General features: G+C 42.3%; 1 protein-coding gene and 1 long non-coding RNA gene across 3 annotated transcripts in view; one reads left to right on the forward strand and one right to left on the reverse strand.

Annotated features, from left to right (window-relative positions):
• LOC8078316 (putative callose synthase 8) overlaps positions 17,670 to 27,985 on the forward strand; it is a 29,244-nt gene continuing 18,928 nt past the window's right edge. Inside the window, exons 1-12 of one of the 2 annotated variants that reach the window (XM_021458524.1) lie at positions 17,670 to 18,214; positions 19,352 to 19,452; positions 19,959 to 20,029; positions 20,142 to 20,223; positions 20,299 to 20,397; positions 20,934 to 21,050; positions 21,146 to 21,238; positions 21,309 to 21,400; positions 21,501 to 21,627; positions 22,758 to 22,895; positions 22,986 to 23,062; positions 23,150 to 23,234. In XM_021458524.1, the coding sequence (XP_021314199.1) occupies positions 17,941 to 18,214; positions 19,352 to 19,452; positions 19,959 to 20,029; positions 20,142 to 20,223; positions 20,299 to 20,397; positions 20,934 to 21,050; positions 21,146 to 21,238; positions 21,309 to 21,400; positions 21,501 to 21,627; positions 22,758 to 22,895; positions 22,986 to 23,062; positions 23,150 to 23,234 (1,356 nt within the window). In that variant the 5' untranslated portion in view covers positions 17,670 to 17,940. The remainder of the gene's footprint in view (positions 18,215 to 19,351; positions 19,453 to 19,958; positions 20,030 to 20,141; positions 20,224 to 20,298; positions 20,398 to 20,933; positions 21,051 to 21,145; positions 21,239 to 21,308; positions 21,401 to 21,500; positions 21,628 to 22,757; positions 22,896 to 22,985; positions 23,063 to 23,149; positions 23,235 to 27,985) is intronic. The other variant, XM_021458523.1, reaches the window with a different exon arrangement.
• LOC110434451 lies at positions 21,424 to 27,977 on the reverse strand. Its single transcript, XR_002451955.1, has 3 exons — positions 27,840 to 27,977; positions 21,987 to 22,123; positions 21,424 to 21,508 (listed from the first exon to the last, which is right to left on the reverse strand). It is a non-coding gene; the product is annotated as an uncharacterized LOC110434451 (long non-coding RNA).

The raw sequence follows: 27,985 nt of genomic DNA on the forward strand, positions 1-27,985 counted from the left end.
TGCATCAGGCTATCCATTGTCGATATGCATAGGAATGAGTCATTGCTGATAGCTGCATCTTATTTCTGGTCAGACACCCTTAATGCTTTTGTCTTTGGTCACGACCCTGCTTCCCCTACACTTGCCGATGTGGTTATGCTCACCGGCCTAGATGTATCTTCTGCCGATAGCACCCACTTTTTTGATACCAAACCCAGTGCTAAGGTAGAAACTCGCTCCATCGGCGGTTGGTCAGGGTACATCCAAAAATACAAACGAACAAGTCCTGTTAACATAAAGGAACAGACCAGCTTCTTGAACATGTGGTTGGACAAGTTTGTATTTTGTGGTCGATCGGCAGGACCAACTTCTGTCTATCTAGCAGCAGCAGAAAGATTAGCCGATGGTGGCCGATTTCCCCTCGGCCGATACTTGCTTGGCGCAGCCTACCACCTCCTCCACCAAGTAACCAGGAAACTCCTGCTTGGTCAGCCCATCGGCAACTTGGGGGGTCCCTGGTGGTTCATTAATATGTGGCTCAGTCTCCACATGCACAAGCGTCTCGAGTTTGACCTCTTCGCACAGCGTTTCCCCAGGGACATAACTAAGGATTTATGAACTGGATGAGGAAGAATCGGCAACTCGCCCTCCCCTAAACTTTGGCGAGGCTGTCATAGTTCTGCCCGGTACAGGGGGCAATGCAGACCAGGTCAACCGATTTTTCCAAACTTTATATGAAGGTCTGACCAGAGAACAGCGAGCATGGTTGCCCTATGACGATCCAGACACCATGTTTCCTTTGGTCTTTCATCCGTTCAACGATGCTCTCAACAAGGATCACGAAGTGATGATGGCACTGATCACTCCAAGAGCTATACCAGCAAACTTCTTTAGCAGTGGAAAAACATCCAATCAAACCTATGAGTTTTATAACCCATCGGCATTGGCTCGCCAATTAGCTTTCGGCCAGCTACCGATTGCGCTCTGTTATGCCGATGTGATAAAACCCAGGGAAGCCATTACTAACCTCCTCGAGTGGATTCGAGTAGCCTAACTGCCATCAAGTGCCGATACAGATGCAGATTTATCAGAGTGGATTCTGGCCGCCTTCATCACTCAGGCGTACAAACAATGGTGGGAAGAATGGAAGGAGCATCTGTTCTGCAAATCGGCTCTCTCGTACCGCGGCATGATCGACCCCCAGTACAAGGTTCCTGATAACACTGTAAGTATTTCCAAACCGATGCCTCGATTCGTTCAATTCTATTTCCATCGGTAACTTACTTTTTGTATTGCATTACAGGTTGACAACGATCGCCCATCGGTCAGCAGGAGTGGCAAGCCGATTGACCTCTTTCCATCAGGTCCGATCTCTTCAATCGGCAACAACGCTCCCACTCTGGCCGCCATCATGCATTGAGGCGTACGCCTCGAGAAAGTCACCACTAAGAGAACTCAGATATCTCCATCGATAGCTGCCTCTGCTTTGGCACAAGCGTTCAAGGTATATTCTCAAACTCTTTCATACTGATCTTACTCTCACATCTGTTGTACTTGCACTCACAAATTTCCCTTTCTGTGTTAGAACACCGGTGCATCGGCAAGGATGAGAGGCAAAAGTGCCGATGCCCCCCAGTCTAGTCAACCGAAGGGAAAGGGTGCCAAGAGTACCAGGGCACAAGCAAAGCGCCAAAGAGTAGCAACACCTCCTCCTCCCCCGGTATCTCCAATCCAGGTAGAATCTTCTCCCTCTTCTCCAGAAACACAGACACAGCAAGTACCATCTCCCTCTCATCCGCAAGAAACACCTCAAGTGGAAGAATTACGATCAGAAGAACTCCAGCCAGAAATACCTCAGCCAGAAGACACATCGGTTGATATGGGCGAGCAGACTACCGATCCAGCAGGATCAATCATATCATCGGTAGTTTCCTCGATCCAAACAAGCAGTGTACCCCCCCAAGGTAACACACTTCCTATGAAATCATTGCCGATGAACTCATTTCTTCTGTCTTACAATTATTTCCGTTATTCTTTCAGCTGACATAGTTCCATCGGCACCTCTAGCCGATCAACCTGTGGTTCCATCGACATCTTCCAGTCAGAGGCAAGAAATCGCCCTGAAACAAGTGAGTTATCCAATTCTTGTCTGTATCATTTATCAATACTTGACCGTAGAATAACTCATTTTCTTTCCTTTTTAGGAGCAGGACTCTCCCGATAGTTTGTTCTCTTTCGCCATCGACATCTCTGAAGATGAAGGCGAAGAAGCAAGCTCTTCCCGGGCAGTTGGCATCACATCGGTAGAGGTCAGGGCAAAGCTGGAAGAACTATCGGCTCTCTTCCATCAAGACACAACCCAACTAGTTGATGACTCTGATCCGGCCAAGGCTTTATTCAAGACCCTGAGAGGCCAAATCCCCGTCGATGCCGAAGAAGTTCTCTTCCAAGCAGCACATCTGGAGAGCCGTCAACTGCAGTACCAGAGGGCTGCCTAGCGCCTTGCCGATAGAGCGGCTCAGACTCAGCTTTCTGAGGAGATGATGAAGGCAAAGCTTCTTACCGATGAGAAGCATAAGTGCATTGGCGCCTTGAAGTCCTCAGGAGATGCACCGAAGCACAAGATCTCTGATCTGTCAGCAAGAAGAGAAGCCCTGTTGGCAGAGCTTAAGCAAGTGGAAGAAGCCTTGTCCCAGGCTCGGCAAGAGGAAAACCAACTGCCTGAGGCAATCAAACTCCTTGAGCAAGAGCGAAACGTCCACGGCCGTAAAGCGCTGCAGTTGAAGAAGAAATTAAAGCCGGTGGAAGGTTCTGCCGATGAAGACATCAAAGAGATAGAAGCAGCCAACCAGATCAGTTTGCGTGCTATATCAGCGATCCAGGCGTTGCTGAACATGTGAATTCTTCATCGGCATCATACTTGCTTCTTCCTTTTGAACACTCTTAACATGTTGGTCTGGCCAATAGGACTGTTATCGGCACTTTTCTCAAAATATTAAGTCAGGTCCCAGACACATTTTGATCCAGCCGATAGGAATGTTATCGACACTTAAACTTTCATGCATCGACGCATATGCTTGGGTAGTACTTCTTTAGATACTTGCCATTTAATGCTCTGGGAAATTCAACTCCTTCGAGAGTTTCTAAAATATAAGCATTACCAGGAGCCGATCGACTTATCCAATAGGGACCCTCCCAATTGGGAGACCACTTCCCAAATTTTGAACTTTTAGTCCCGATCGGTAAGATTAACTTCCACACTAAGTCTCCATCGGCAAATTCCTTAGCCTTTACTTTCTTATCATACCATCTGGCAACCCTCCTCTTATTCTCTTCTATACTCATCAAGGCTCTTAGCCGATGCCCCGCCAAGTCATCTAACTCGTCTGTCATCAAAGTAGCATAATCATCGGCAGCCAATTGATCTTGAAAAGATAGTCGCCTAGATCCAGCCTTAATCTCCCAAGGTAACACAACATCATGCCCATAAACCAATTGATAAGATGAAACCTTAGTCGATCCATGACAAGCCATCCGGTACGACCATAAAGCTTCGTTCAACAATGTATGCCACTTCCTAGGATTTTCTTCAATCTTTCGTTTGATAAGCTTGATGATCCCTTTGTTAGACGCCTCGGCCTGCCCATTAGCTTGAGCATAGTAAGGAGAAGAATTTAATACTTTAATTCCCATACCGATTGCAAATTCATCAAACTCCCCTGATGTGAACATAGTGCCCTGATCGGTAGTAATCGTCTGAGCAATTCCAAATCGGTAAATGATGTGCTCTTTCACAAAATCAATCATATTGGCCGATGTAACTTTCTTCAAGGGAATAGCTTCAACCCACTTAGTAAAATAATCGGTGGCCGATGAATTTATGCCCCTTGCTGGATGGTGGATAAATTTGACCGATTAAATCAATAGCCCATCCTCGGAACGGCCAAGGTTTAATAATGGGATTCATGGTCGATGCGGGTGCTCTTTGAACATTGCCAAATTTCTGACATCCTTGACATCCCTTGAAATATTTAAAGCGATCTTCAAGTATAGTCGGCCAATAATACCCATTCCTCCTAATCATCCACTTCATTTTAAAAGCCGACTAATGTGCTCCACATACCCCTTCATGGATTTCTCCCATCAAACCTTTAGCCTCATCACCACCTAAGCATCTGAGAAGAACCCCATCAATAGTTCTGTAATACAATTCATCTTCGAGGAGCACATACTTGGTGGCCTGAAACCGAACACGCCTTTCAACTTTCTTAGATGGATCCTTTAGATAATCAACAATTTCCTTTCTCCAATCATCGGCACCAATTGCCGATACTGCATTAATTATAGGTTGATATCCTAAGGCATGCTGAGCCAATCGATTGGCCTCTTCGTTATGCAATCGAGGAACATGCTCTAACCGGAAATCCTTGAATTCCTTTAACAGTTGCATACTCTTTTCATAATAAGTTATCAAGACCTCACTTCAGCATTCATAGTTTCCAACAAATTGATTTATAACTAGTATAGAATCCCCGAAGATCTCCACGACGTCAGCATGAACTTCCCTCAGTAATTCCAGACCCTTTATCAAAGCTCGATACTCAGCTTGATTATTTGTGGACGTGGCAACAATCGGCAAGGAGAACTCATACTTCCTCCCTCGAGGGGAAATTAATACTATGCCGATTCCTGCCCCCCGGTCACATGTGGATCCATCAAAGAAGAGCGTCCAAGGTACAATTTCCAAAGCCCCCACTGTACCGCAATGTTGAGTTACAAAATCGGCCATAATCTGTCCCTTAACCGCTTTAGCCGATTCGTAACGCAAATCGAATTCTGACAGCGCCAAAATCCACTGATCCTGCCACTCATGATCGGCATAGACAACATGTATCGGACCACATCATCTTTGCAAATAACCGTGCATTCGGCCGATAGCAAATAATGCCTTAATTTAATACAGGAGAAGTACAAGCATAAGCACAGTTTCTCAATAGCCGAATACCTGGTCTCAGCATCAATCGACCTCCTGCTTAAATAGTAAATCACACGTTCCTTCCCTTCAAATTCTTGAATTAAAGCCGAACCGATGACCATCCCATCGGTAGATAAATACAATCTGAAGGGTTTCCCTTGCTGAGGTGGAATCAGAACTGGAGGATTTACCAAATAATTCTTGATTTCATCTAGGGCCAACTGTTGTTCTTTTCCCCAAACAAACTCTTGATCGGCCTTCAACTTAAGCAAAGGACTGAAAGCACGAATTTTACCAGACAAATTAGATATAAACCTTCTGATAAAATTTACCTTGCCGATCAAGGATTGGAGCTCAGTCTTATTGGTGGGGGCAACTATTTTGTTGATAGCATCAATGGATCTTCGACTAATTTCAATCCCCCTTTGATGCACCATGAAACCAAGAAATTGTTCTGCCGATACACCAAATGCACACTTATTGGGATTCATTTTCAAACCATGCTTCCTTGTGCATTCTAACACTTTTCGCAAATCGGCAAGATGCTTTGCGAAATCTCCAGACTTAACCACCACATCATCAATATAAATTTCCACCAGCTTGCCGATGAACTCATGAAATATAAAATTTATGGCTCTCTGATAAGTAGCACCAACATTCTTCAAGCCAAAGGTCATGACTATCCATTCAAACAACCCAACATGACCAGGACATCTGAATACAGTCTTTGGAATATCCTCTTCAGCCATGAATATTTGATTATATCCTGCATTACCATCCATGAAGCTGATGATCCGATGCCCAGCTGCAGCATCAACTAGTAGATCAGCAACCGGCATTGGGTAACCATCCATCGGCGTAGCTTTATTGAGATTCCTGAAATCAATGCAAACCCGAAGCTTTCCATTTTTCTTGTAGACTGGAACAACATTGGAAATCCACTCGGCATACCGACACTGCCGAATAAACTTGGCTTCAATAAGCTTGGTTATTTGGGCCTTAATATCAGGAAGAATATTAGGATTACATCGGCGAGCTGGCTGTTGATGCGGCCGAAACCCAGACTTGATAGGCAACCGATGTTCAACAATAGATCGGTCCAAACCAGGCATCTCAGTATAATCCCAAGCAAAGCAGTCTTTATATTCCTTTAATAAATCGGTCAACTGTTGCTTACACTTAGAATCTAACTTAGCACTAATAAAAGTAGGTCTAGGCTTATCACCACTACCTATATCTACTTCTACCAAATCATCGGCCAATGTGAACCTCTGGCCTAACTTTCCATCATCGGCGAACCTATCCATTAAAAACCTTCATCAGAACCGACTGCTTGGATCGGTGGAATTTCATAATCGGCAACCTTGAGAAAATCTTTTTCCCAGACTTCTCCTGAAATACACCTAGTTCTTTCGTAGGTGTCTGCTTCTGCCGATGCAATAACATAAGAAGAATCCCCCGGGACAATTTCAATCTTGTCACCTACCCACTGAACCAAGCATTGGTGCATTGTAGATGGGATGCAACAATTGGCATGAATCCAATCTCTTCCCAACAGTAAGTTATAAGCACCCTTTCCACTGATCATGAAGAAGGTTGTCGGCAAGGTTTTGCTGCCGATGGTCAACTCAACGCATATTGCCCCCTTAACTGGAGACACGTTCCCTTTAAAATCTTTGAGCATCATATCGGTCTTGGTGAAATCCTGATCTCCTTTCCTAAGCTTCCGATACACTGCATAAGGCATGATGTTAATAGCCGCTCCACCATCAATCAGAATCTTAGTCATCGGCTGACCATCCACTCTTCGTTTGACAAACAAAGCCTTAAGATGTTGCCTTTCATCATCGGCAGGCTTCTCGAAGATGGCTGTCATCGGATCTAGAGCCAACTGAGCTATCTGGTCAGAAAACTCTAACTCATCATCACTGGATGGCGCAAGGAACTCTTTTGGTAACATAAAGACCATGTTGACATCTGCCGATGGACCTTTCCCCTTGGGATCTGATTGCTGTTGATTCCCAGACTGGCTAGAGTTCTCACCCTTGCTTAACTCTTCTCGCCTTTCGCGCTGCAGCCTTCTCTTTTGTGTCCTGGTCAACCCTTTTGGACACCATAGAGGGAGTTGTTGTTGCCTTACCGATGGGCGATGATATTCTCTTGACTCCATCCGATAAGTATTGGCGTCCCGACAGAAAACGAACTTATCGGGAACCCGCGCATTAGCCATCTCTTCGAGTTCCTCCTGGTTCCTGGGAAAATACTGAACACGATCGCCAAGCCTGTCGTGCACACTGAGCTTGCCCCCCAGCCGATCATGAACGGACGCTCTCCCCCTAATCGGCCCATCAAATCGCCGATTATCATCGTGATAGCGCCGATCCGATCTGTCATACCGATCATAACCGTTGCACTCAGGACAATCTCTGATAGTTGGAAGCTTGATATTCTCCTCCCAGCAATGGATGAAGAACGGACAATTCTAGTGATCCCTATGCCGATTTCACTCTTGTCGGCGTCTTTCTTCTTCCCAACGATAATCTTCCTGTTGGCACCGATACCGATCCTCACGTTGTTGCCAAGTTTCCCGAGGCCTTCTGTGAGTTATCACGATACCAGATCGGGGAGGCCTTCCTGAATTAGTTCCTTCCTGGATTAAGCCTTTTCCTTTTGCATCGGCAGTAGTGACCTAATGCTGGGGATCTACCGATGCACCTCTTTCAGCTGCTTCTGACGTCAAGACTTTGGCCTTTCCCTTAGCATCCAGCATGTTTGTTGGGAAGAGATGTTGATCAATTTTCATCGGCTTCTGAGTTTTGGAGCTGTCAAATTTGATCCTTCCAGATTCTATAGCCGATTGCAGCTGCTGTCTAAAAACTTTACACTCATTAGTGTCGTGAGAAGTTGCATTGTGCCACTTACAATATTTCATCCTTTTCAATTCCTCAGCCGATGGGATCACATGATTGGGTGACAATTTGATTTGACCCTCTTGAAGTAGAAAGTCAAATATCCTATCGGCCTTAGTGATGTCAAACGCGAACTTCTCTGACTCTTTATGTCCAAAAAGACAAGACATCGGCTTTTTATTTTTCACCCATTCTGCCAAGCCGATGACTAGTTCTTCATCAGAGTCCGAGCTTGCAGCTTCATCCACAAATGATACCTTTTTATTCCATGCTCTTTTGGGCTCGAAAGGCTTGATATCTTGATCAGAAATTCTCTGCACCAAATGACTTAAGCTTTCAAACTCCTGAGACGCATACTTGTCCCTTATGTGCGGTAATAAACCCTGGAAAGCCAAATCGGCTAGCTGCCGATCGTCCAGAACCAGGCTATAGCATTTGTTCTTGACCTCCCGTATCCTTTGCACAAAACTTTCAACCGATTCATCATTGCGTTGCCTCAATTTGACCAAATCGGTGATCTTCTTCTCATGGACACCAGAAAAGAAATATTTGTGGAACTGCTTCTCTAGATCGGCCCAAGTAACCACTGAGTTGGGAGGTAATGATATAAACCAAGTAAAAGCCGATTCAGATAATGATGACGAGAATAAGCGAACCCTTAACTCGTCCCTGTTAGCAGCTTCTCCGCACTGGATAATGAACCTGTTGACGTGTTCCATGGTTGACGTGTCATCCTGCCCAGAAAACTTGGTAAAATCTGGTACCTTGTACCGATTTGGAAGTGGGATCAAATCATATGCGGGAGGATACGGTGTCCGATAAGAGTAAGTGTTGAGTTTGGGTTTTATCCCAAACCCTAAACCCTAAACTCTTATCGGCCCAATAAGCATCGGCATCTTGCCGATGAGGCGGTTGCGGATCCGGCACCTGCTGGTAAGCTTCCACGTGTCTGTGCGGCGTACGATCTGTATGGAACATTGGGTTAATCGTTTGGCCACCCACCTGTTGACCACCAAAGTGTTGTGCGCTGATCTGTTGTCCGATTTGCTGTCCAAGATTCATTGGCTGGTTAGGTAGTCCTTGATTATGGAACCCAGGGTAGATCTAGCCTTGCTCGTGATGATTCTGTTGGGGTGTTTGCGGAAAGACTTGCTGTCCAAGTCATCCACTATTAGCGTTCATCGGCATAGCTCCTGCGATGACTGGTAATTGGGCATCATCATTGAATTAACGTTTGTGTTTGATTGATTGATAGATGTCTCGATTACAAGGCCCTAGGGTCTACATTTATACCCTGCTCAAAAGAGCTACAACCAGACACGACTAGAATTCGAATTCTAAATTTAACAGAAGCCGTGTACAAAACAATTTAAATAACTAAGGAAAACATAAAACTATCCTGCCGTGACAATCTGGGACACTACCACGGATCAATTGGCAACCTCCAAGTCTTCCTTCCACGTCACCGACAGACTCCCCATCGGCAACGATCAGAACTGGTCATCGGCAGACTCCCCATCGGCAACGATCAAAACTGGTCATCGGCATAAACACATCACTACCCATGGACTTAGCCACATCCAGCTATCTCTTCATCGGCAACCACCCTTATCGGCAACTCTCTCGCAGACCAGCCACTATTGCCCCTTCTCGCCGATCTACACTCTACCGATCCTAGGTACGTGTCCAAAAACGGTGTCAACACTATCTAAGAAAATGGACAAACAACTACAAACATATGTCTCGTCTATCGACTCTGATGGCTTACGATATGTTCAGTTCATCTTCTAGAAAGTGTTTCCGCAACCAACGAAATACAACACCAACAAAAAAAAAGGTGAAATTTAAGGCTACTTTTTAAAATAGTATATTTTTCGCAGCACCCTGGATCATGCTATTGGCTTTTAGTAGTTTTCTTTTCCAAATGAGTGGAAATAGAGACCTTTGCTTTTAGAGTTGTTTCAAGTAGTGATACGGGGAGAGAGAGAGAGATTCAAATAGGTTATAACTTTTTCAAAACACATAAATATAGGTCACAACAGCTTTTTCTAAGCTCACGGCTGAACAAATAGAACCCAAAATCATCGTTAAGTTCATTTCAAAGCCCGTTATGCTAGCTGTTGAGCAAAGCCCGTTCTCGTATATATATGCTAGCTGTTGAGCAAACCATGCATCATTATCGGAGACACGCTCCTTGTCGACTGTCGTACGTTTTGCCAAGTGCAATTTATCGGATACTCAGCAAAGGGGCAATTTACCGAGTATCGCCCTCGGCAAAGAGAAGCACACGGCAAATCGATAGTTTGGCTAATGCCAGACACTAGTGAAAGGTCCAAAAGGCTAGAGGGGGAGTGTGAATAGCCTATTTAAAATTTCTACAAACTTCAACTAGACAAGTTGATTAGTAAAACAAAAGGCGAAGCTATTCTAGCATTAGCACAACTAAGCTATGCAAGCCACCTACACAAGTCTAGCAAGGAAGCTAAACACTAGTTACAACAAGAAAGCATAACTAGAAGCTTGCTACACTCTAAACAAGAAAGCTAAGCTAAACAAGCTACACAACTAGCAAGGTATGCACATAAGTAAAGGAGAGGGGAGTGATTGTTATACCAGCGTTGTATAGTAGAAATATAGCCAATCAATCAATCACAATTACAAGAGAATCCTCGGCAAGAGATGACACAAGATTTTTTTACTGAGGTTCACTTGCTTCCCGGCAAGCTAGTCCTCATTGTGGCGATACACCCACTTGATGGATCACGACCTAATTGGCAATCCAAAGGCAAACCCTCAGCAATCCCACGGGCAATCCACTCACAAGATGGGGATCCTCCAAGCCACGAGCACTCCACTAGAGTAGCCAACTGCGATCTCCCACGGGGAAGGCTCAAGAACCCCTCACAAAACACTTGATGAGGCTCGAAACAATCTCCAATCATGAGCTCAACACCACCGCTGCTCCAAACCGTCTAGGATGTCAGGAAACACCCAAGAGTAACACGGAATCCACAGCAAACTCAAGAATCAAGTGCCACTAGATGCAACTCTCAATGCAATGCACTTGAATCTCACTCGATCTCACTAGGATTAGCAATCAAGCAAGGAGAAGAGTGGAGGGAGTGTTCTCTAGCTCAATGTATGCCTCAAGTAATCAAATGTGCAAGAGTCAGCCTCCCAAAGCCGGCGACCTTCTATTTAGAAGCCCCCTCAACAAAAGAGCCATTGGCCACTTTCATTGGGATGAAAATCGGGGGCACCGAACGCTACCAAGGTACCACCGGACGCTCGACCCCCTACGTCCGATGCTCTGAGGTTGGCCACATGTCCTCCTTTGAATCTCGCGCGTCAAACTCTAATGGTCACCTGCGGACCACCGTACGCGACCAAGTGAGCACCGGACGCGTCCGATACTCAACGGTCCCGTGCACAGAGAGTTCTGCAAACAAGCGATGTCACCGGACTCGAAGCACTGGACGGTCCGGTGCTCACCGGACTCGTGCGCAGAGAGGGTTGCAAAACACCCTCACACCGGACGCACACCACCGGACGCACCCAGAGCGTCCAGTGCTCTCAGTCAGACACCCTCTGCTTAAGTCATGCCACACCGGATGCATGAACAGGAAACACCCTGCGTCCGGTGTAGTGCGTCCGTTGCTGAACCCTAACAGGGTCAAGCACTGACAGCACACCGGACACTATGGACAGCGTCCGGTGCCTCCGCGCTCTGTGTCCGGTGAGTGTTTCTTAAAGAGAAAACACTCCCGCGACTTCTCCAAATTTTCCACTGGCGCAATAGAAAATATACACTTATTTTTCTCAAAAGCGTCGAATCCCGCCGAGAGGAACTCAAACCTCTCTCAACCCTAGGAACCACCTCCTTTGCAAAAGTGCTAACACCAACAAGTGTCCACCACCAAAGTGCATGTATGTTAGCTTTTCACAAACATTTTCACCAAAAGGAGTTAAGTTAGCACTTTACTAGATCTTAATGCATATGCTCAATATATGGACCTAGTAGCACTTGATTCGAGAGATTACCGTGATTTCCCCTCTTGATAGTCGGCTATCTATCCTAAATCTAGCTAATCACTTCTCTACTCAACTAAGAATGGCAAAAGTAAAATTCTATGTTTATACCTTTGCCTTGATAACTTTGCTCCTCGTCTATCACCATGATCTTCACTTCATGCTTCATCCCTTTGTGATCATATGGCCACCTTTCTATGCCACCATGCACCTTCATCACATGTGTTGCTATGCCTAACTCAAATCACTTAAAACACAAGGCATTAGCAACTTGGTGTCATTAATTACCAAAACCAAACTTGAGCTTTCAACTAGGCAAACCTGGTCACTCGACAAATCAGTTGTTTGCCTAGTGTGCGGTACTAGGCAAAGCAAGGTACTCGGCAAAACTACTGTTAAGATGTGTATGTGATGTTAGTGATATATATATGTTGTTGATGGTATATATGAGATGTTTGTAATGTCTGTTACATATATATTCTGTTTGTTTGGATGGAATGTAAAAAATAAATAAATAAAGATATTTCTGGTGGAGCTCAAAATTATGACTTCGTCTGCTTCACCCTTCTCTCGCGGTTCATTTTCCACCTCGAAACCTGGAACAACTCCACTCTCGAAACCTAGAACAACTCCACTCTCAACTTCACTGTACAATTCCAAACAATAGTGTTGTAGTGTTTGTGACAAGGATTTGAAGCTATCGAAAATTGTATAAAAACTGCCTTATTATCTCTTTTCTTCCTTCCTTCCTTCTTCTTCTTCTAGTTCCCAAGCATTCACTGCAACACACTAGTTCAAAGAGCAAATTAATTTGAGCGACTCAAAAACACATTTGTACCATGGTACTACACTTCCTCCGTTTTAAATTATGAGACATTTTATTTTTTCTAGGCGTATAAGTTTTAATATGTATCTAAATATACAGTATTTCTATGCACATAGTAAAATTTATAAAAAAAGTCAAAGTATCTTATAATTTGAAATGGAGATAGTACTAATGAATAATGCATACTTCTCCTTACAAAAGCGTTAGCTAACCTTTTTATTTGATGCAGAATCAGCGAATCAAAGATGCATGATTGCTAAGAATCGGTGAATGATTTCTAAGAAAGCAAACCCATGTTATTTTAGGGAAAGAAGAAGGTCGATGAGTGCCGTATTGGCCGACATGAGCTGACGTGTTTGGGCCAAAGAGAGGCAAAAGGCAAAAGGCCACAGCTAGCTGTTTCTTCCTGATCAGCCCGGTCGTGGTACATTCACAATAGCTGCTGGCCCTGGAAGCCCAATTTTCTACACGGTGTCGTGGGCTAAAACATACTACGGTCCAGTTTGCTTGGGTTTCCACGGGCTTCTGCACTATTATTTTGATGAAGCAGTGGAAATCAATAAAAAAAAGGATTGCTTTTAGTAAGTAAATTTTAAAATCTGTCCATTTATCATTTGAAAAACAAACTGATTTACAAATTGGTTTCTCATAAGCAAACAATTGCGAATGCTCTGATGAGAAATAAGTCCTTGCAATCAGCGGCAAAGCCTGACGTAAAACAAAAGAGGGGCAAAACAACAACAATGAATGTACTAATGCCTCAGCTTGGTGCTAAGGCCTTGTTTAGTTGACAAATTTTTTGGTTTCGGGTACTGTAGCATTTTGTTTGTATTTGGTAATTATTGTCCAACCATGAATTAATTAAGCTCAAAAGATATGTCTCGTAAATTACAGATAAACTGAACAATTAACTATTTTTTATCTATATTTAATGTCTTATGTATGTGCCGCAAGATTCGATGTGACGGGAAATCTTAAAAAAATTTAGAAACTAAATCAAGCCTAAATGAACTAACTGTAGCCTAGCTTTAGGCCTTGTTTAGCCCAGCTTCACGGTTCGCCGCTTCGCCTCCAAGAGGCTCTGCCAGTGTTTAGGCCTTATTTAGTTATCAAAATTTTTTAAGATCTTCTGCCACATCGGATCTTTAGACGCATACATAGAACATTAAATATAGATAAAAGAAATAACTAGTTAGATAGTTTGACTGTAATTTATGAGACAAATTTTTTAAGTCTAGTTAATCTATGATTGGACAATAATTGTCAAATACAAACAAAAATGCTACAGTAATCAAAGCCAAAAATTTTCTCCAACTAAACAAGGCCTTACAGTCCCTCGAACGTGGGTTTATCAAGCGCTGTCACACTCCCAACCCTATCCGTCGTCGCCTCCCATCACCACCCAGGCGACACGCCACCTTCCTCACCCACCACCAACCCTGCCGGCCCAATCTGTTGCAAGGGGTTTAGAGTTCGGGGAGGCAGCAAACCCCCTAACCCGCTTTAAGGATGAGAACGGTATCCACGGTTCTTCTCTAGTGTAACCAAATAAAAAAAATAAGAAAAAAAATTATATATTTAATTTATTAAATTACACTAGAAAAAAACTGCGGGTCTACGGTCTCCATTTAGAGGGTCATGTCCATCCTTAACCCGCCTCCAGCGAAGGTGACACCGGTGTGCGGTCTTGCGACTCGCGAGTGTGCGAGACTGTCACCTATTAGAGTTTGCACTTAATTAAACTAGCGTCCAGCACAAAGTAAGTACGAGCAATAACGCTCTCTAGCTTATCTTTCAGAGTGGATGATGACCTATACTTGTGCAAGTGAAATCCTTGGACGTTGCTGTTCCACAAAGCAATCGGCCAACGTAAACACGACTAGGATCTATTTAGATTCTTATTAATAATGCTATAATAGCTAATAGAATTAGTAAGGAGTGAAACCAAACAGGGGGCAGGAGCACTAATAGCTAATAGAATTAGTAAGGATGAAACCAAACAGGCCAATGCGTTCTCCACGGTTTTACTTTACCGTACGTTCTCCACGGAAGCAAGCTGAAAAGCCTATCGATCGGTTGCATTGCAGCGCACAACACAAGTGGCGCGCGTCTCATCATCAACCGGCTTTTTTCTGCCCTTTTCTTTGCAATGCAGCCGGTGGATCGTCAGTTACGCTGTCTGCAGAGCCACCGCCCAGTCTATAAAAGCAAAGCAGATCACCCCTCCAGTCCTGATGCCTCAGCCGTGCGTTGTGTTGCTTCCGTGATCTGTTCAGTTTTTTTTTTTAATAAAGCAAAGCAGACTCATCAGAATGTTATAGTACTCCGTCGCTTTTTGCCCCTCTCCTGAGACGTGTGCTAATCTCATTCTGTTTCACTCTGCGATACGCATGCAAAGATCTGTTCTGATTCAAGCGACTCGAGTTAATTTTCTCACTTACTTTTTTTCGGACACTTTTAGTAAGGGACATGGTGCTACTATATTCTGATGAAATTTAGTCTTTTTATGTTCCACCTATGTCAGATGTTGTATTACTGCAAATCCAAGCCTTCTATCTCGGTCTTATGCCCTTCTCCACTTTTTTTTAAAAAAAAGAAAACTCTTTGGAGACACTTTACTACACGTACACATTTTATAGTTTGGCTGGAAGCTTCATGTTGTAATATAAATCGTGGAACTTCTGTTCAGCCTCCGCCCCCCTCGTGGGGGCGAGCAATGGTGCGGGGTGACCAACTCAATTAATATGATTACTATTCCAAAACATAAGATACTCATAACACATGCTCATCAATCACCAAATTGTGGCCTAGATGGGTAGTGAACAAAGAGAGAGAGAGAGAGATCGAGGGAAGGGAGAGGGAATGAGAGTGAGAGCTAGAGATAAAGATAGAGGAGTGTGGAGATATAGAAGTGGAACGGCTGAATGGGGGAAAATATAGAGTTGACCAAATTTAAGTGTATCCGATTAAAATTTCTGGTCTAGTGGCTTTTTCATCGTTGCTAAAGGTAAAAACCTACAATGGTACTAATATCATTCGTTTTCAATACATAGAGGCGATGGTTATCATTGCCTTTATGTGAAAGCACGATGTTAGTACCATCACACACAATGATACGTCTTTTCTTTTTTCCAAACTAACATGGATAACTTAATCATGCCGGTTTTAAAACAACTGATATATTTTCTGTTTATGTAGCTTTTATCCATTGTGGCGAGCCAATTCGGCTCACTTAATCTAGCGAGGAAAAGAAGTTAGAGGTTGATCTAGGAGTCTACCACTTTTGTTTACGACTCGTGGAGAAATTAAAGAAAAGTTAGAGGTTGGTCGACGACCTTGGGGCCTCGGATATGCTGATATGCATATGACTAGACACGCAATACTTGGGCACTAAGTAATATGCCACATACATGCAACGAAGAGGCGATGATTGTTTGATTGATGCACAGTAGTACTGCTCCTCTGCTCGACTGGTGGTCAACGATAATGATTTGTCTGGTACTTAAGTGGCTTTACGAGGATTGAGCTCCTTTTATTTTTTTTCCCCTTCTTTCCACGATGATGATCTTTTAAAGGTAAAACTAAAACTCACTCGTGTAACTCGATGGCCATCGGCCAGCATGACATGTACAGTACATATAGCCCATGGGGAATGGAATGATCACACAATCATCGCGGGATTTCCCCATATCATCCGTTTACAGGTGCGCCTCTCGCAAATCGCAAGAGTTGGAAGTGAAAACGCTGTGAAAAAAGAGAAAAAGTAGCCCCACAGACAGTGACAAACACAACTTTGGTCGGATGGATGATGATGGACAAACAAAGGAACATGCCATTATTCATTTATACTCCTCGTCAATCATAATAAGCTAGGGAACTTTAGCTTTAACAAGGAGCATGCATGTATAGACGATAAAATTCTCCTTCTGATTATGTTTAAAATATAGACCTGCATTTTGAAACAGAGGAAGGGTAACGTAAATACAGAAGGTGACTGCATATGTAAACTTTTCTGAATCCCTATTCTTGCTGATAAAATTCTCCTTCTGATTAAACAATCACCAAACCAAAAGTGTCACCATCATCATCACTCTGAACTAATCAAAGGAAAAGTGAGCCAGCGATCGAGGTCAAAGCAAATTGTTCGTAAATGGGAATTGTGGGCCGCTATTTGTTTTTTCCCTATCACTTATCTTTGTTTCAATAAACAATGCATCTAATATGTATAACATCTGTTTCAAATTGTAGGCTGTTTTTACCTTTTTACGTGTATGATATATTTTTTTTGCTATATGTGCCTAGACATACAATATGTATGATGCATATAGTAAAACCTATAAGCTTATTCGCTCGTCTGAAAAGCCACGGTTAAAAATACCGTTTGCTGATTTGTTCCGAGAAAAAGACATTGATAAATGACTAACAGATTCGACAGATCATAAACTCAATGAACAAGGTCTATATATCTAAAAAAAAATCAAAATGATGAAAGCCTAAAGTTAACCATGACTCTAGACTATTCCTCCAAAGTGATGATCACTCACTTTTCTACACCCGTCTAGCTAGTGACAAAGCAGATGGGTAATTAGGCCAGCCAAATGCAGCATTGCTTAGTGGTCTATAAAAAAGCACTCTACCCACCTAAAGACACCCCACACACCCAGATCAAGCAAAGCAAGCAGAGATAAAGAAAAGCACGAAGAAAAGACGGCCATGCCGTTGCCGTGTGTAAAGAGTTCAGGATCAAATCCCACGCACTTGCCAGTCACCACTGCTCTACAGTGTACACCACATAGCAGTAAACCAAGCAAAGGGGCCGTTGCCATGCCAACCCCACCTCCGAACGTTCAAAAAGCCGTCCCCGTTCCCTCCCTCCACCACCACCTTTTCCCGCACTCGCCCTGGCTTCGCCTCCTCCGCGCTTCCCGTCTTCCTCCGCCCCACCCACCAAATCCCCAAGCGCAGGCGATCGATCGCCAAAAGGCAAAAGCCGCCCGCGGCCCGCCTCGATCTGCGCCCGCCGCAGAAAAGCGGTAAAGCTTAGCGGCGAAGGCGATCGCCATACCCAAAGCCAAAGCCAAAGCCAAAGCGGGAGAGGCGATAAAAGCCCGCGCGATCGCGATGGCGCTGCTGACTGCTGCTGGCCCTGCCGCCGCCGCAGTGGCCTCGTCCTCGTCCTCGTCCTCGTCCTACTCTCCTCCTCCGTGCCGCGCGGAGGAACGATGGAGCTGGAGATCGTCGAGGTGGGCCCGTCCAGCCGCCCGCTGCGCTACGTCTCTCGCCCGCTCCCTCCACCTCCGCCGCCGCCACCTCCACCGCCGCCGCCGCAGCATCATCAGCAGCAGCATGGGGAAGCAGGGGACGCCCATGCGGCGGTGCCCCCTGTGCCGCAGTTCGACAGCGAGAAGATCCCGCAGACGCTCGTCTCCGAGATCCGACCCTTCCTGCGCGCCGCCAACCAGATCGAGGCCGAGAACCCGCGCGTCGCGTACCTGTGTAAGTTCTCTTCACGTGCGGCCACGCACTGCTCGTGCTTCCTCTGCCTTCGTTTTCTTCTTCCCTTCTCACCGTCACCATGAGGAGGAGGAGGAGACCAGCTGCTGTGCCGCGCCTGGCGCGCGCGACACACCTGTTCGTGGAAATGCCCGGCAAGGCAGCTTCCGGCGGCCTCATCCAGTCATCCTGGTGCGCGCCGCGGTGCGCTATGGCCTTCCAAGTTCCAACGTCTGCCCTGCATACGTCTACTCTTCATGGTTTTCTTTTGGATGTTTGGGGTTGGTGACACGTCGGAAAGCATGCACGTCCGTCTGGCTCTGATTCTGATTCCATTCCGTCCATTCAGAACTAGTGATCTTTCAGCTATTGGACCAGACGCAAGATTCCGCGGTTGGTTTTGTTACCATCTGTCTCCGTCTCAGAATATTCTGCCTCCTCCTTGATCCTCTCCCTCTGCAAGGTGGTAGTTGGTCACGATGAGTTTGTCTTTACTGATTTAATTTCAACAACCACAGATGCTTCGTGCTTCCTGTGCACCTTGGCTTCGGTGACAGAGACACTATTTCAGTTATGCGTGTTACCTTGGAGATTCTGCAAGGGGAAAGTTGGCGCTTGGCTGATTTAGAGCACATCATCACCTGGAATATTCTGGGATTCCACCTTTTGTGGTGCCGAATTGGGTTTTAACTGCTATATTCTAAAGTAGATATTTTCTGAGGAGAATCACTTGCCGATTGTTTACTGTTAGTGGGTCAACTTCAAGTTTCTCCTGCAGAGGACATTCTTCTGCCACCTCTACTCCATGTAATTTCTATTGCTCGACTGAGCGGCTGATTTGTCGGAAGCCTTGATGTAGAGTTTGTTAGATCTGCACGCAAGCCATAACACCTCAAATTTTCTGCTGCGGTTGATCAGTTACTTCCATCTGGTGGTATATGCCTCATGCTGTTATATCACCTTGAGAGATTACTGAGAACTCTTAGCTCATGAAGCGCCACAGTTAACACTTGCTTCTCTCTGTTGGAACACATCACTACAATGATTCAGTGGATGCTATAGCTGAGGCAGCAAGAGTATTGCAGAGAAGAACTTCTTCCACAATAGTTTGAATCTTTAAATCAGCTTTTCTTTTGCCAGGTCGGTTCCATGCATTTGAAAAGGCTCATACAATGGACAAACTTTCAGCAGGGAGGGGTGTTCGGCAATTTAAAACAGCACTTCTTCAGAGACTTGAGCAGGTGAACTCACTATGGGGATAAGTTAACATGAGCATATAGTATATTTACATTTTACTAGGTCTTCGATGATGAAAATTAAAAGCATCACACAATCACATACTCATAATTTTCTACATATATAAGAACTTTGAAAACTTGTCATGGATCATCTTTTTTGCACTCATAATTTCAGGTATATTCCCTCGGTTCCAAATTATAGTTCACTTTGGCATTGTCCTAAGTCAAGCCCTTTTAACTTTGACCATTTTTTAAGAATATATTAACATGTACAAGTTCAAAAAACTGCATTATCAAAACATATTTCATATAGAATTTAATGAGCCTAATTTGATGCTGTAGATGTTGGTATATTTTCTATAAAACTTGCTCAGAGGTAGAGAAATTTGACTTAGGACAAAGCCAAAGTGAACTATAATTGGAACAGAGGGAATATGTCTTTAGTCAAAAGACTCAAAAAGTTCTGTTGATGATTAATGCGCCTCATATTGGATGTGGTTGTAAAACAGGATGAGAGCAGCACCAAATCAAAGATGACACAAAGAGGTGATGCCCGAGAGATGAAGTTATTCTTTGAGAAGTAAGATTATTTCTCATATACATATTGGTTCTGTAGAGAACTTCTTATGCAGCATTGTCACTGCCCCTGATCCCACTAAAAAAAATGTAACTTTTATTCATTTTTTTGGTAGGAAAAAGCAAGCCAATGCACATGAACTCTTGCCTGTCCTGGCAGAAGTGCTGAAGGCTCTTCTCAGCGGAACTGGCTTGGAGGTTGTGAGATTTTTGACACAATGATATCATCGGTGATATTGTTCTCTATATTTAACATTTTTTAACAAACTGCAGGGCCTTGTTGCTAGTGAAGATTTTGCAGACTTATTTCGATATAATATTCTTCCACTCCATCCTAGGTTAAGTCAAAAACCAATCATGGTTCTCCCAGAGGTTTGCCTGCTTTTCTACTCAAAACTATCAAAAGTACCCTTTTGTCCTGCACTCTACTATTTATTCACTTTTCAGTATGGCATAATGGGCTAATGGCCCTGATTCTTTTACACAATGGGGAGGACTTGTACTGGGTAGATCTGGTTGGTATTTACCGATAAAAAGACCAATACATATCACAGGATATGCTTGCTGTACAATAATAGTGACAACTAGGTTTTTCCTTGATTATAACAGCTCATGTGTTTCTAACAAAGAGTAATATACATCACTAATCCTTTGAAATAAGTTCCCTTTACTTTGATAGTGAGTTAGTGAGATTGCATTATGTGCTATTAGCAGTAGTTTCATTTTAATTATACTCCCTCTGTTCCAAATTGTTAGACGTTTTGGCTTTTCTAGATACATTGCTTTTGTTATGTATCTAGACAATGTATATGTAAGTTCATAGCAAAAGTCGCAGTCTTATAAATTTGTAATGGAGTATTAATTATAAGTCGACTTGTATAAAGTTGGTACAATATTCTCCTATACAGATCAAAGTCGCAGTCTCTGCGGTGTTTAGTGTTCGCAGTCTTCCACCAGCCAACATGAAGGATGAAAAAAATCATACAGATGTTCTTCGGTGGCTGCAAAGTTGGTTTGGATTCCAGGTAAACAAGCTATTTGGTTTCATGCGAAATGCTTAGATTAATATGGATGTTTTTTTTGTACTACAGCTAGATAATGCCTTTCATTTTTTTATTAGAAAGGAAATGTCGCCAACCAAAGAGAGCATCTAATTCTATTGCTTGCAAATGCACATGCTAGATTGAATCCCAAGTCATCCTCTGCTCAAATGGTACCCACACATGACTAGTTTTCTTTGTCTATCTTTAATGAGAATGCCATTTTCATATATCTCCTTTCAGCTTGATGACAGAGCAGTAGATGAATTGTTGGCAAAAACATTTGAGAACTATCTGACCTGGTGCAAATTTTTGGGGCGAAGAAGCAACATATGGTAAAATGATGCAGTTTTTCAATTTCCTAGACTTGGCTTCAAATAATTGGATATATGTACTGTCTTGTTTGCACTGCAACTGCTTGTGTCGCACCTTCAGGTTGCCCTCTGTGAAGCAAGAAATTCAGCAACATAAACTTCTATACATAGCTCTTTATCTTCTTATATGGGGAGAAGCGTCAAACTTACGACTAATGCCAGAATGCTTATGCTATATTTTTCACCATGTAAGCAAAAAAGTTATGCCTCTGATACTTTTATAGTGCTTCTGTGGTTTATGTTGCTCTATTTCTCTTGTTACCATTTCTGGAATTTGTATATTACTGTAGTTTTTCTGGTCACATAACTTACATTGCTGGTATTTAAAAGATGTCCTGTAAATGCTCCTACCAGAATAATCTATTGATATGAAATTACTTCTTTTTTACCAGTATCCTTTTACATTAATTGTTTGATTTCCTTTTTAGGAATAAAAAATTGTTTCACTACAAGCAGTTTGCTGGTAGGTCTGCATAAACTGTAGATTCTTTTGCTCAAATCCTTACTATATACTTATACTATTTAAACTGTTATAAAGCAATGATACCTGTAATTTCTGCTTGCTCTGTTTTCAATACTACATTATGATCAACGTTTCACGCGCACTTCCTCTTTTGTATTTTTGCCCTCTTTTGGAATAAGTGACATGGGACATTCTTTAGTATATACTTGATTCTGAAATGACTAGAGACATTTCATGATAATTCTCCATAGTTAGCTGCTTTAGTTAGCAGTGAATAAAAGGATTCTGAAGTGATTTGACATAAATTCTAAACCAAGACAAAATAATAGGTCAATGGGAGATATCAAAATCATTAGTGAGTACATGCATATAGTTTTTTTCTCGAACACAGTACATGCATATAGTCACAGATGAGAACACCACTGGAGTGAGTCACACACTGTCAGTTCAGAGGTTAAACTACATCACTGCTAGTTCTTGCTGATCCATAGTAAAAGTTCGCAATTCATTTTTTTTGAGTAAAACATATAGCACCCCATTATATTGAAATATTGGAATAAAGACCGTAACTCAGTGCCTGAAATTTCCTTACAGAACTGGCAGATGTTCATACAAGCCATTAATATGAATGGTATTGGGATCAGTTTTTTATGTAAGAATCAAATTTAAGTGAAACCTACTGAAATCTGAATGTTTGCTAAGGTCTTTGTGTTTCTAATGGTATAATCGAAACAGGATGTTGATTAACATGTTTATATGTTTCTCAAAATAGCATATCTGGTTACTCCTTTTTATAATAACTTACTTTAAGTGGAACTCACGTTGAGAAAACAATAATGACAATTTTTGTTTCAGATGTCATATGAGCTATATGGAGTGCTCTCTGGGGCTGTAAGCTTAATTACTGGGGAAAAAGTCCGACCTGCATATGGAGGAGATGATGAATCATTTCTTAACAATGTAGTCAAGCCAATATACAATGTCATATTTCAGGTCCACATTACCTTCTTTTCAATCTTTAATCCATATAGCTTTAAAGCTTGTATTTACAAATGACTGCCTATCTCTATTTATTTAATGAAGGAAGCACAAAAGAACAAGAACGGAGCATCTGATCACTCAACATGGAGAAACTATGATGACCTCAATGAATTCTTCTGGTTAGATACTATGCTTGTTGTATATCTTTTGATTAAATGATATTTTTTTGAACAATTAAAAGATATCCTAAATGTTTTATAATGCAGGTCTGCTGATTGCTTTAAGCTTGGTTGGCCCATGCGCCTCAACAATGATTTCTTTTTCACATCAAGTGCAACTAAGGACTCTCAGGTTTTCCTTTGACAAACCATAGCTTTATTTGTGTGTTCATGCATGCTCTTGTTTCCTATTTTATCTTTTTGTTGCTAGCTTATATTTTCTATTTCTTTCTTGAAGTGTTCATTTATATTTAAGATATTTTTTGGCTAGCAAATGAAGTTTGTTAGTGGTGGCTATATAGCTATCTGATCATCTCTATTGGAATTAAGCAAAGATTAGAGCCAAACACTCGAGATCTCGGGGGCTGCTACAGTCCGGCTATTGGGATCGAAAACTTCGTCCGATGAATTCTCGCGTCTCGTTTTCCGCCCACCTGCCAACCCACACATGGTCCGCATCACGCCTCGTTTCGCGCCCACCTGCCAGCCCATACAGGTCTGCATGGAGTCAGCGCGTCTAGGAGGAGATGACTTTGTTTGTTTTTATTCTATTAATTGATTTGCGTGCGTGTTATTTTCTACAAACTAAAAAAAGTTATAACTATTCATCCGATTATACCATTATATTTCTTATAATAAATCATTCAAAACAAGACCCCACATGAATATATTTAGATAAAATTATATTAATGAACATTTGTTCTGTAATTATATTAATGAACATTTGTTCTATAAAGGTCAATGTTTTCCTAAACGCTAAACGGTAAACAGTTAGTCACCTACCATTTAGCCATTATTTGGGCTAAACAGTCAATTAAATGGGCTAAACGGATGATTAAACAGAAACAGTGTACCACTGTGTAGCGTTTACATGGCGTTTAAACGGTCTAAACGGCCGTTTAGGCGAATAGCGATAAAGATAGAATATTCTTTTAATATTGAATAGAGGTGATGTTCTAGGTTAAAAAAAAGTTTCGTCTTCATAATAAAAATATTCAAGATTCTAGTTTTAATTTCATGAAATTATTATTATAATATATATAAAATAAATATATAACATAAATAGAAAATAATTAAATCTGGAGGAAAGCATAAGAAAAAATAAAACACGTAATAGAGAAAAATTTCAAAAAACATCACAGGTATACTTTTCAAATATCATAAAATATACTTAGAACATTACATTTGTACTAAGTGAACATAACTAAATACACCATAAAACATCACTAAATAGATTATAGAACATCATATATATATATATATATATATATATATATATATATATATATATATATATATATATATATTACAGAACATCACTAAATACATCATAAACATCACATGTGTACTAAGTGACATCACTAAGGCCTTGTTTAGATCCAATTTTTTTTTGATTTTGATACTGTAGCATTTGCGTTTTTATTTAACAAACATTGTCCAATCATGAAGTAACTAGGCTTAAAAGATTCGTCTTGCGATTTACAGGCAAACTGTGTAATTAGTTTTTGTTTTCATCTATATATAATGCTCCATGCATATGCCGTAAAATTCGATGTGACGGAGAATCTTGAAATTTTTTTGTTTTTTGGGTGAACTAAACAAGCCCTAAATACATTATAGAACATCGCATATATATTATGTGAACATCACTAAATGCATCATAAAACACCACATGTGTACTAAGTGAACATCACTGATTGCAACATAGAACATCACTAAATACATTATAGTACATCACATATATATTACATGAACATCACTAAATACATCATAGAGCATCACATATGTGTTACGCGAACATCGCAAAAAAACACCATGAACATAAAAAAACAACATATAACATCATAAAAAAGTCATTATAGAACACATCTATGCTATATGAACATATGGAAACCAAGGTTCAGCTAGGCGCTAGGCGTAATCGGGGCGCTGACCCATTGCCTAGCGCCTAGTCGGGAGTACTCGGTCCTAGGCGCTCCTAGGCGTTTTCCTAGACGTTTTGGCAATATAGCCATAAATTATATATATATATATATATTATATATTATATATGACTATATATATATGTATATAACATTATAACTACTATATATGAGTCACAGAACTCACAGTATTTGTAGTATTTGTGCCAGTAGACATACCTGAGTCCTACTCCTAGCTGTCTTAATCCTGCCTGTTCCTAGCTCCTGTATGGCTGCAACTGCAACACATTTTTACAGCTAGTATTAGTCAATAACTCAATACTCAATAGACAGCTAGATAGGACACTAAATTGTGACTTATCTGGATGATTTCAGCAGCCTCTCATCCATGAGCACACCATACCTCCAGCTGATAGTTACAATACAAGTGGATAGGACAATAATAGAAGTGCACAACACAATTTATAAATAAAGCACAACACAAACACATAGTTCTTAGTTCAGATCCCACAAATAATAAAAAGAAGGCACACAGACACGTAAACAAGGTGACACAGCTGCAGTCCAAGGCATCACAAAAGGCTTCACTACTAGATGGAGATGGTCCAGCAGCCCATATCATATTTCTTCTTCACTGTAGTCCCTATTCTCATCTTCATACTCTTCTTCTTCAGACTCAAATTCTTCTTCTTCATAGAGCTCCCTCACTCTTGCACTTCTACGCCTCTCAAGCTGTTCATCTGCTCCCACTGCCTCTCCAATGACAGACCAAAAGGTATCCCTGTACCTTCCATCTCATCTTCCTCCCCATCTCTAAATTCAACCAATGCACAATCATCCCCACCTTCTTGGAGAAAACCTTGAGCTTCACATGTATCACTAGATAAAAGAACATCAATGATTTTCTTTGACTTTCTTTTCTCTCTTACTAAGCAGTTTGGAGTTGAATTGGATATACACCAGCTTGTTGAGGCGGGCTGTAGTAAGCCTATTCCTCTTCTTAGTGTGTATCTATAATTGAAAAAGACGATTCTTAGTTCTACTTCTACTTCTATAATTTAATTGTAATGCTGCTGAAAATGAAATGTTCATAATAGATAGGTACTAACCCCTTCAAACCCACTCCAATTTCTTTCACAACCAGAAGAGCTTGATGTCAAAGATAGGATCCTTGTAGCCATCTTCTGTAAAGCTGGTGTTTCATATCCATACAATCTCCACCATGATGCTGAGATAAAAAAAAGAACACCTCTATTAGTTGCTGTAACAGCAGCAAACAACCTAATTTGTGGGGCTCTGAACTTCCAACGCAGGTGACTTCATCAGAATCTGTTCCAACCCTAGAGACATGAACTTCCTCTCTAATTTCTAGCTCATGAACAGTCTTCTCCTCCCTCTTTCTTTTTGCATCAGCTAGTGCCTTCTTGCACTTCTCTTTAGCCTCCATAGCCTGTTGTGTTCTTGCTGGGCATTTCTTCACATTCTTTCCTTCATGAGCCAAATGCTCCTTCAGCCTATAAATCCCTCCTTTCATCTCCTTGTCACAGAGCTTGCACTTCACCTTGTCCTTGTTGCTAGCATCAACAAGAACACCATATTCCCATCCAACATCATCTGAGTTCATTTTGAGGAGATTATTTGCCACTGCTGGTTCAGGATGTTCTGTCGACATCCTACTGATTGCAGCAGCATGCACATAGCACACCCTATTAGTCTATTACACACTAACAAATGAAACAACTGAGAAGAGCAGCAGCTAATGTGCATGCTACTGAACAAAGAGCAAAGAGCAAAGAGGGGAGATGAGCAGGGGAGGAGCTGGGAGGGAAGGGAGCTCACCACCTTGGGGACTTGGGGTGGCCGGCGGGGAGGTGTTCCAGTCGAGGACGAGCAGGGCAGCGGCGACAAGTCGGGGAAGAGCAGGGGACGAACTTGGAGGAGCAGGACCGGCGGGAGGAGGAGCAGGACCAGCGGGGGGCGCCTCGGGGATGAGCAGGGGAAGAGATTGGAGGAGCAGGGGACGAGAAGATGAGCAGAGGAGGAGCAGGACCTGCAGGGAGGTTGCCCGGCGACGAGGACCGGCGGCACGGACGACCAAATCCGACTTGGGGACGAGTGAATGGCGCCACGCTCCCTTCTATTCCTCCCGCGCCTCCGTTTTGTGGTCGCGCGCGCCTGGCCGCGCGGGAAATCCTCCCGCTCTCCGATTTGGCGCGCTAAATTGGCCGCGCTCGCGCTCGCGCCCGCCTCCGCGCTGCCTCCGCGCCTCGAAGCGCGACTATGGCCATAGTCAAGGCGACGGGCTTCGCCTAGCGCCTAATCGCCGCCTAGTCGACGCCTAACCGAACCTTGATAGAAACATAATTAACAAATGATAAAGAAAGAAGAAAAGGACATGAAATAAAAGAAATGAAAAAAGAAATAAAAGAAACATGAAAAATAATAAAGTAATAAAAATCACATAAAAAAGAAATATAAATAAAAGTTGGAGCACAGAAAAATAAAAATAGAAAATAAAAAGAAAAGAAAAGAAAAGAAAAAAAGAAGAATAAGGAAAAAAGAAAACTAACATAAAAATCACATAAAACAAAAAGGAAATATAAATAAAAAATAAATCACGAAATAGAAAAAGGAAAGAAATAGAAAAGAAAAGAAAAAAGGAAAAGAAAAGAAAAGAAAAAAAACATACCACATAATAAAATACACGTACCATAAAATAGAGAAAGAAAGAAATAGAAAAGGAAAAAAGAAAAGAAAAAGGAAAAGAAAAAGAAAAGAAAAGAAAAAACATATCATATAATAAAATATAGACGTACCTACGTCGTAGTCATAAATTCGCTGTGATAGCTCATGCACTAGGCCGCACATGGGTCTCCCTGCAGCGGCAGCAGCGCGCAAGACTAGCGCGGGAAATTCGCGTGGGCTCCCGTTCGGCGCACGGTTCGGTCCGGCCGTTCGGACC

The sequence above is a fragment of the Sorghum bicolor genome, chromosome 4, assembly GCF_000003195.3.
Source record: "Sorghum bicolor cultivar BTx623 chromosome 4, Sorghum_bicolor_NCBIv3, whole genome shotgun sequence".
Classification (NCBI taxonomy): domain Eukaryota; kingdom Viridiplantae; phylum Streptophyta; class Magnoliopsida; order Poales; family Poaceae; genus Sorghum; species Sorghum bicolor.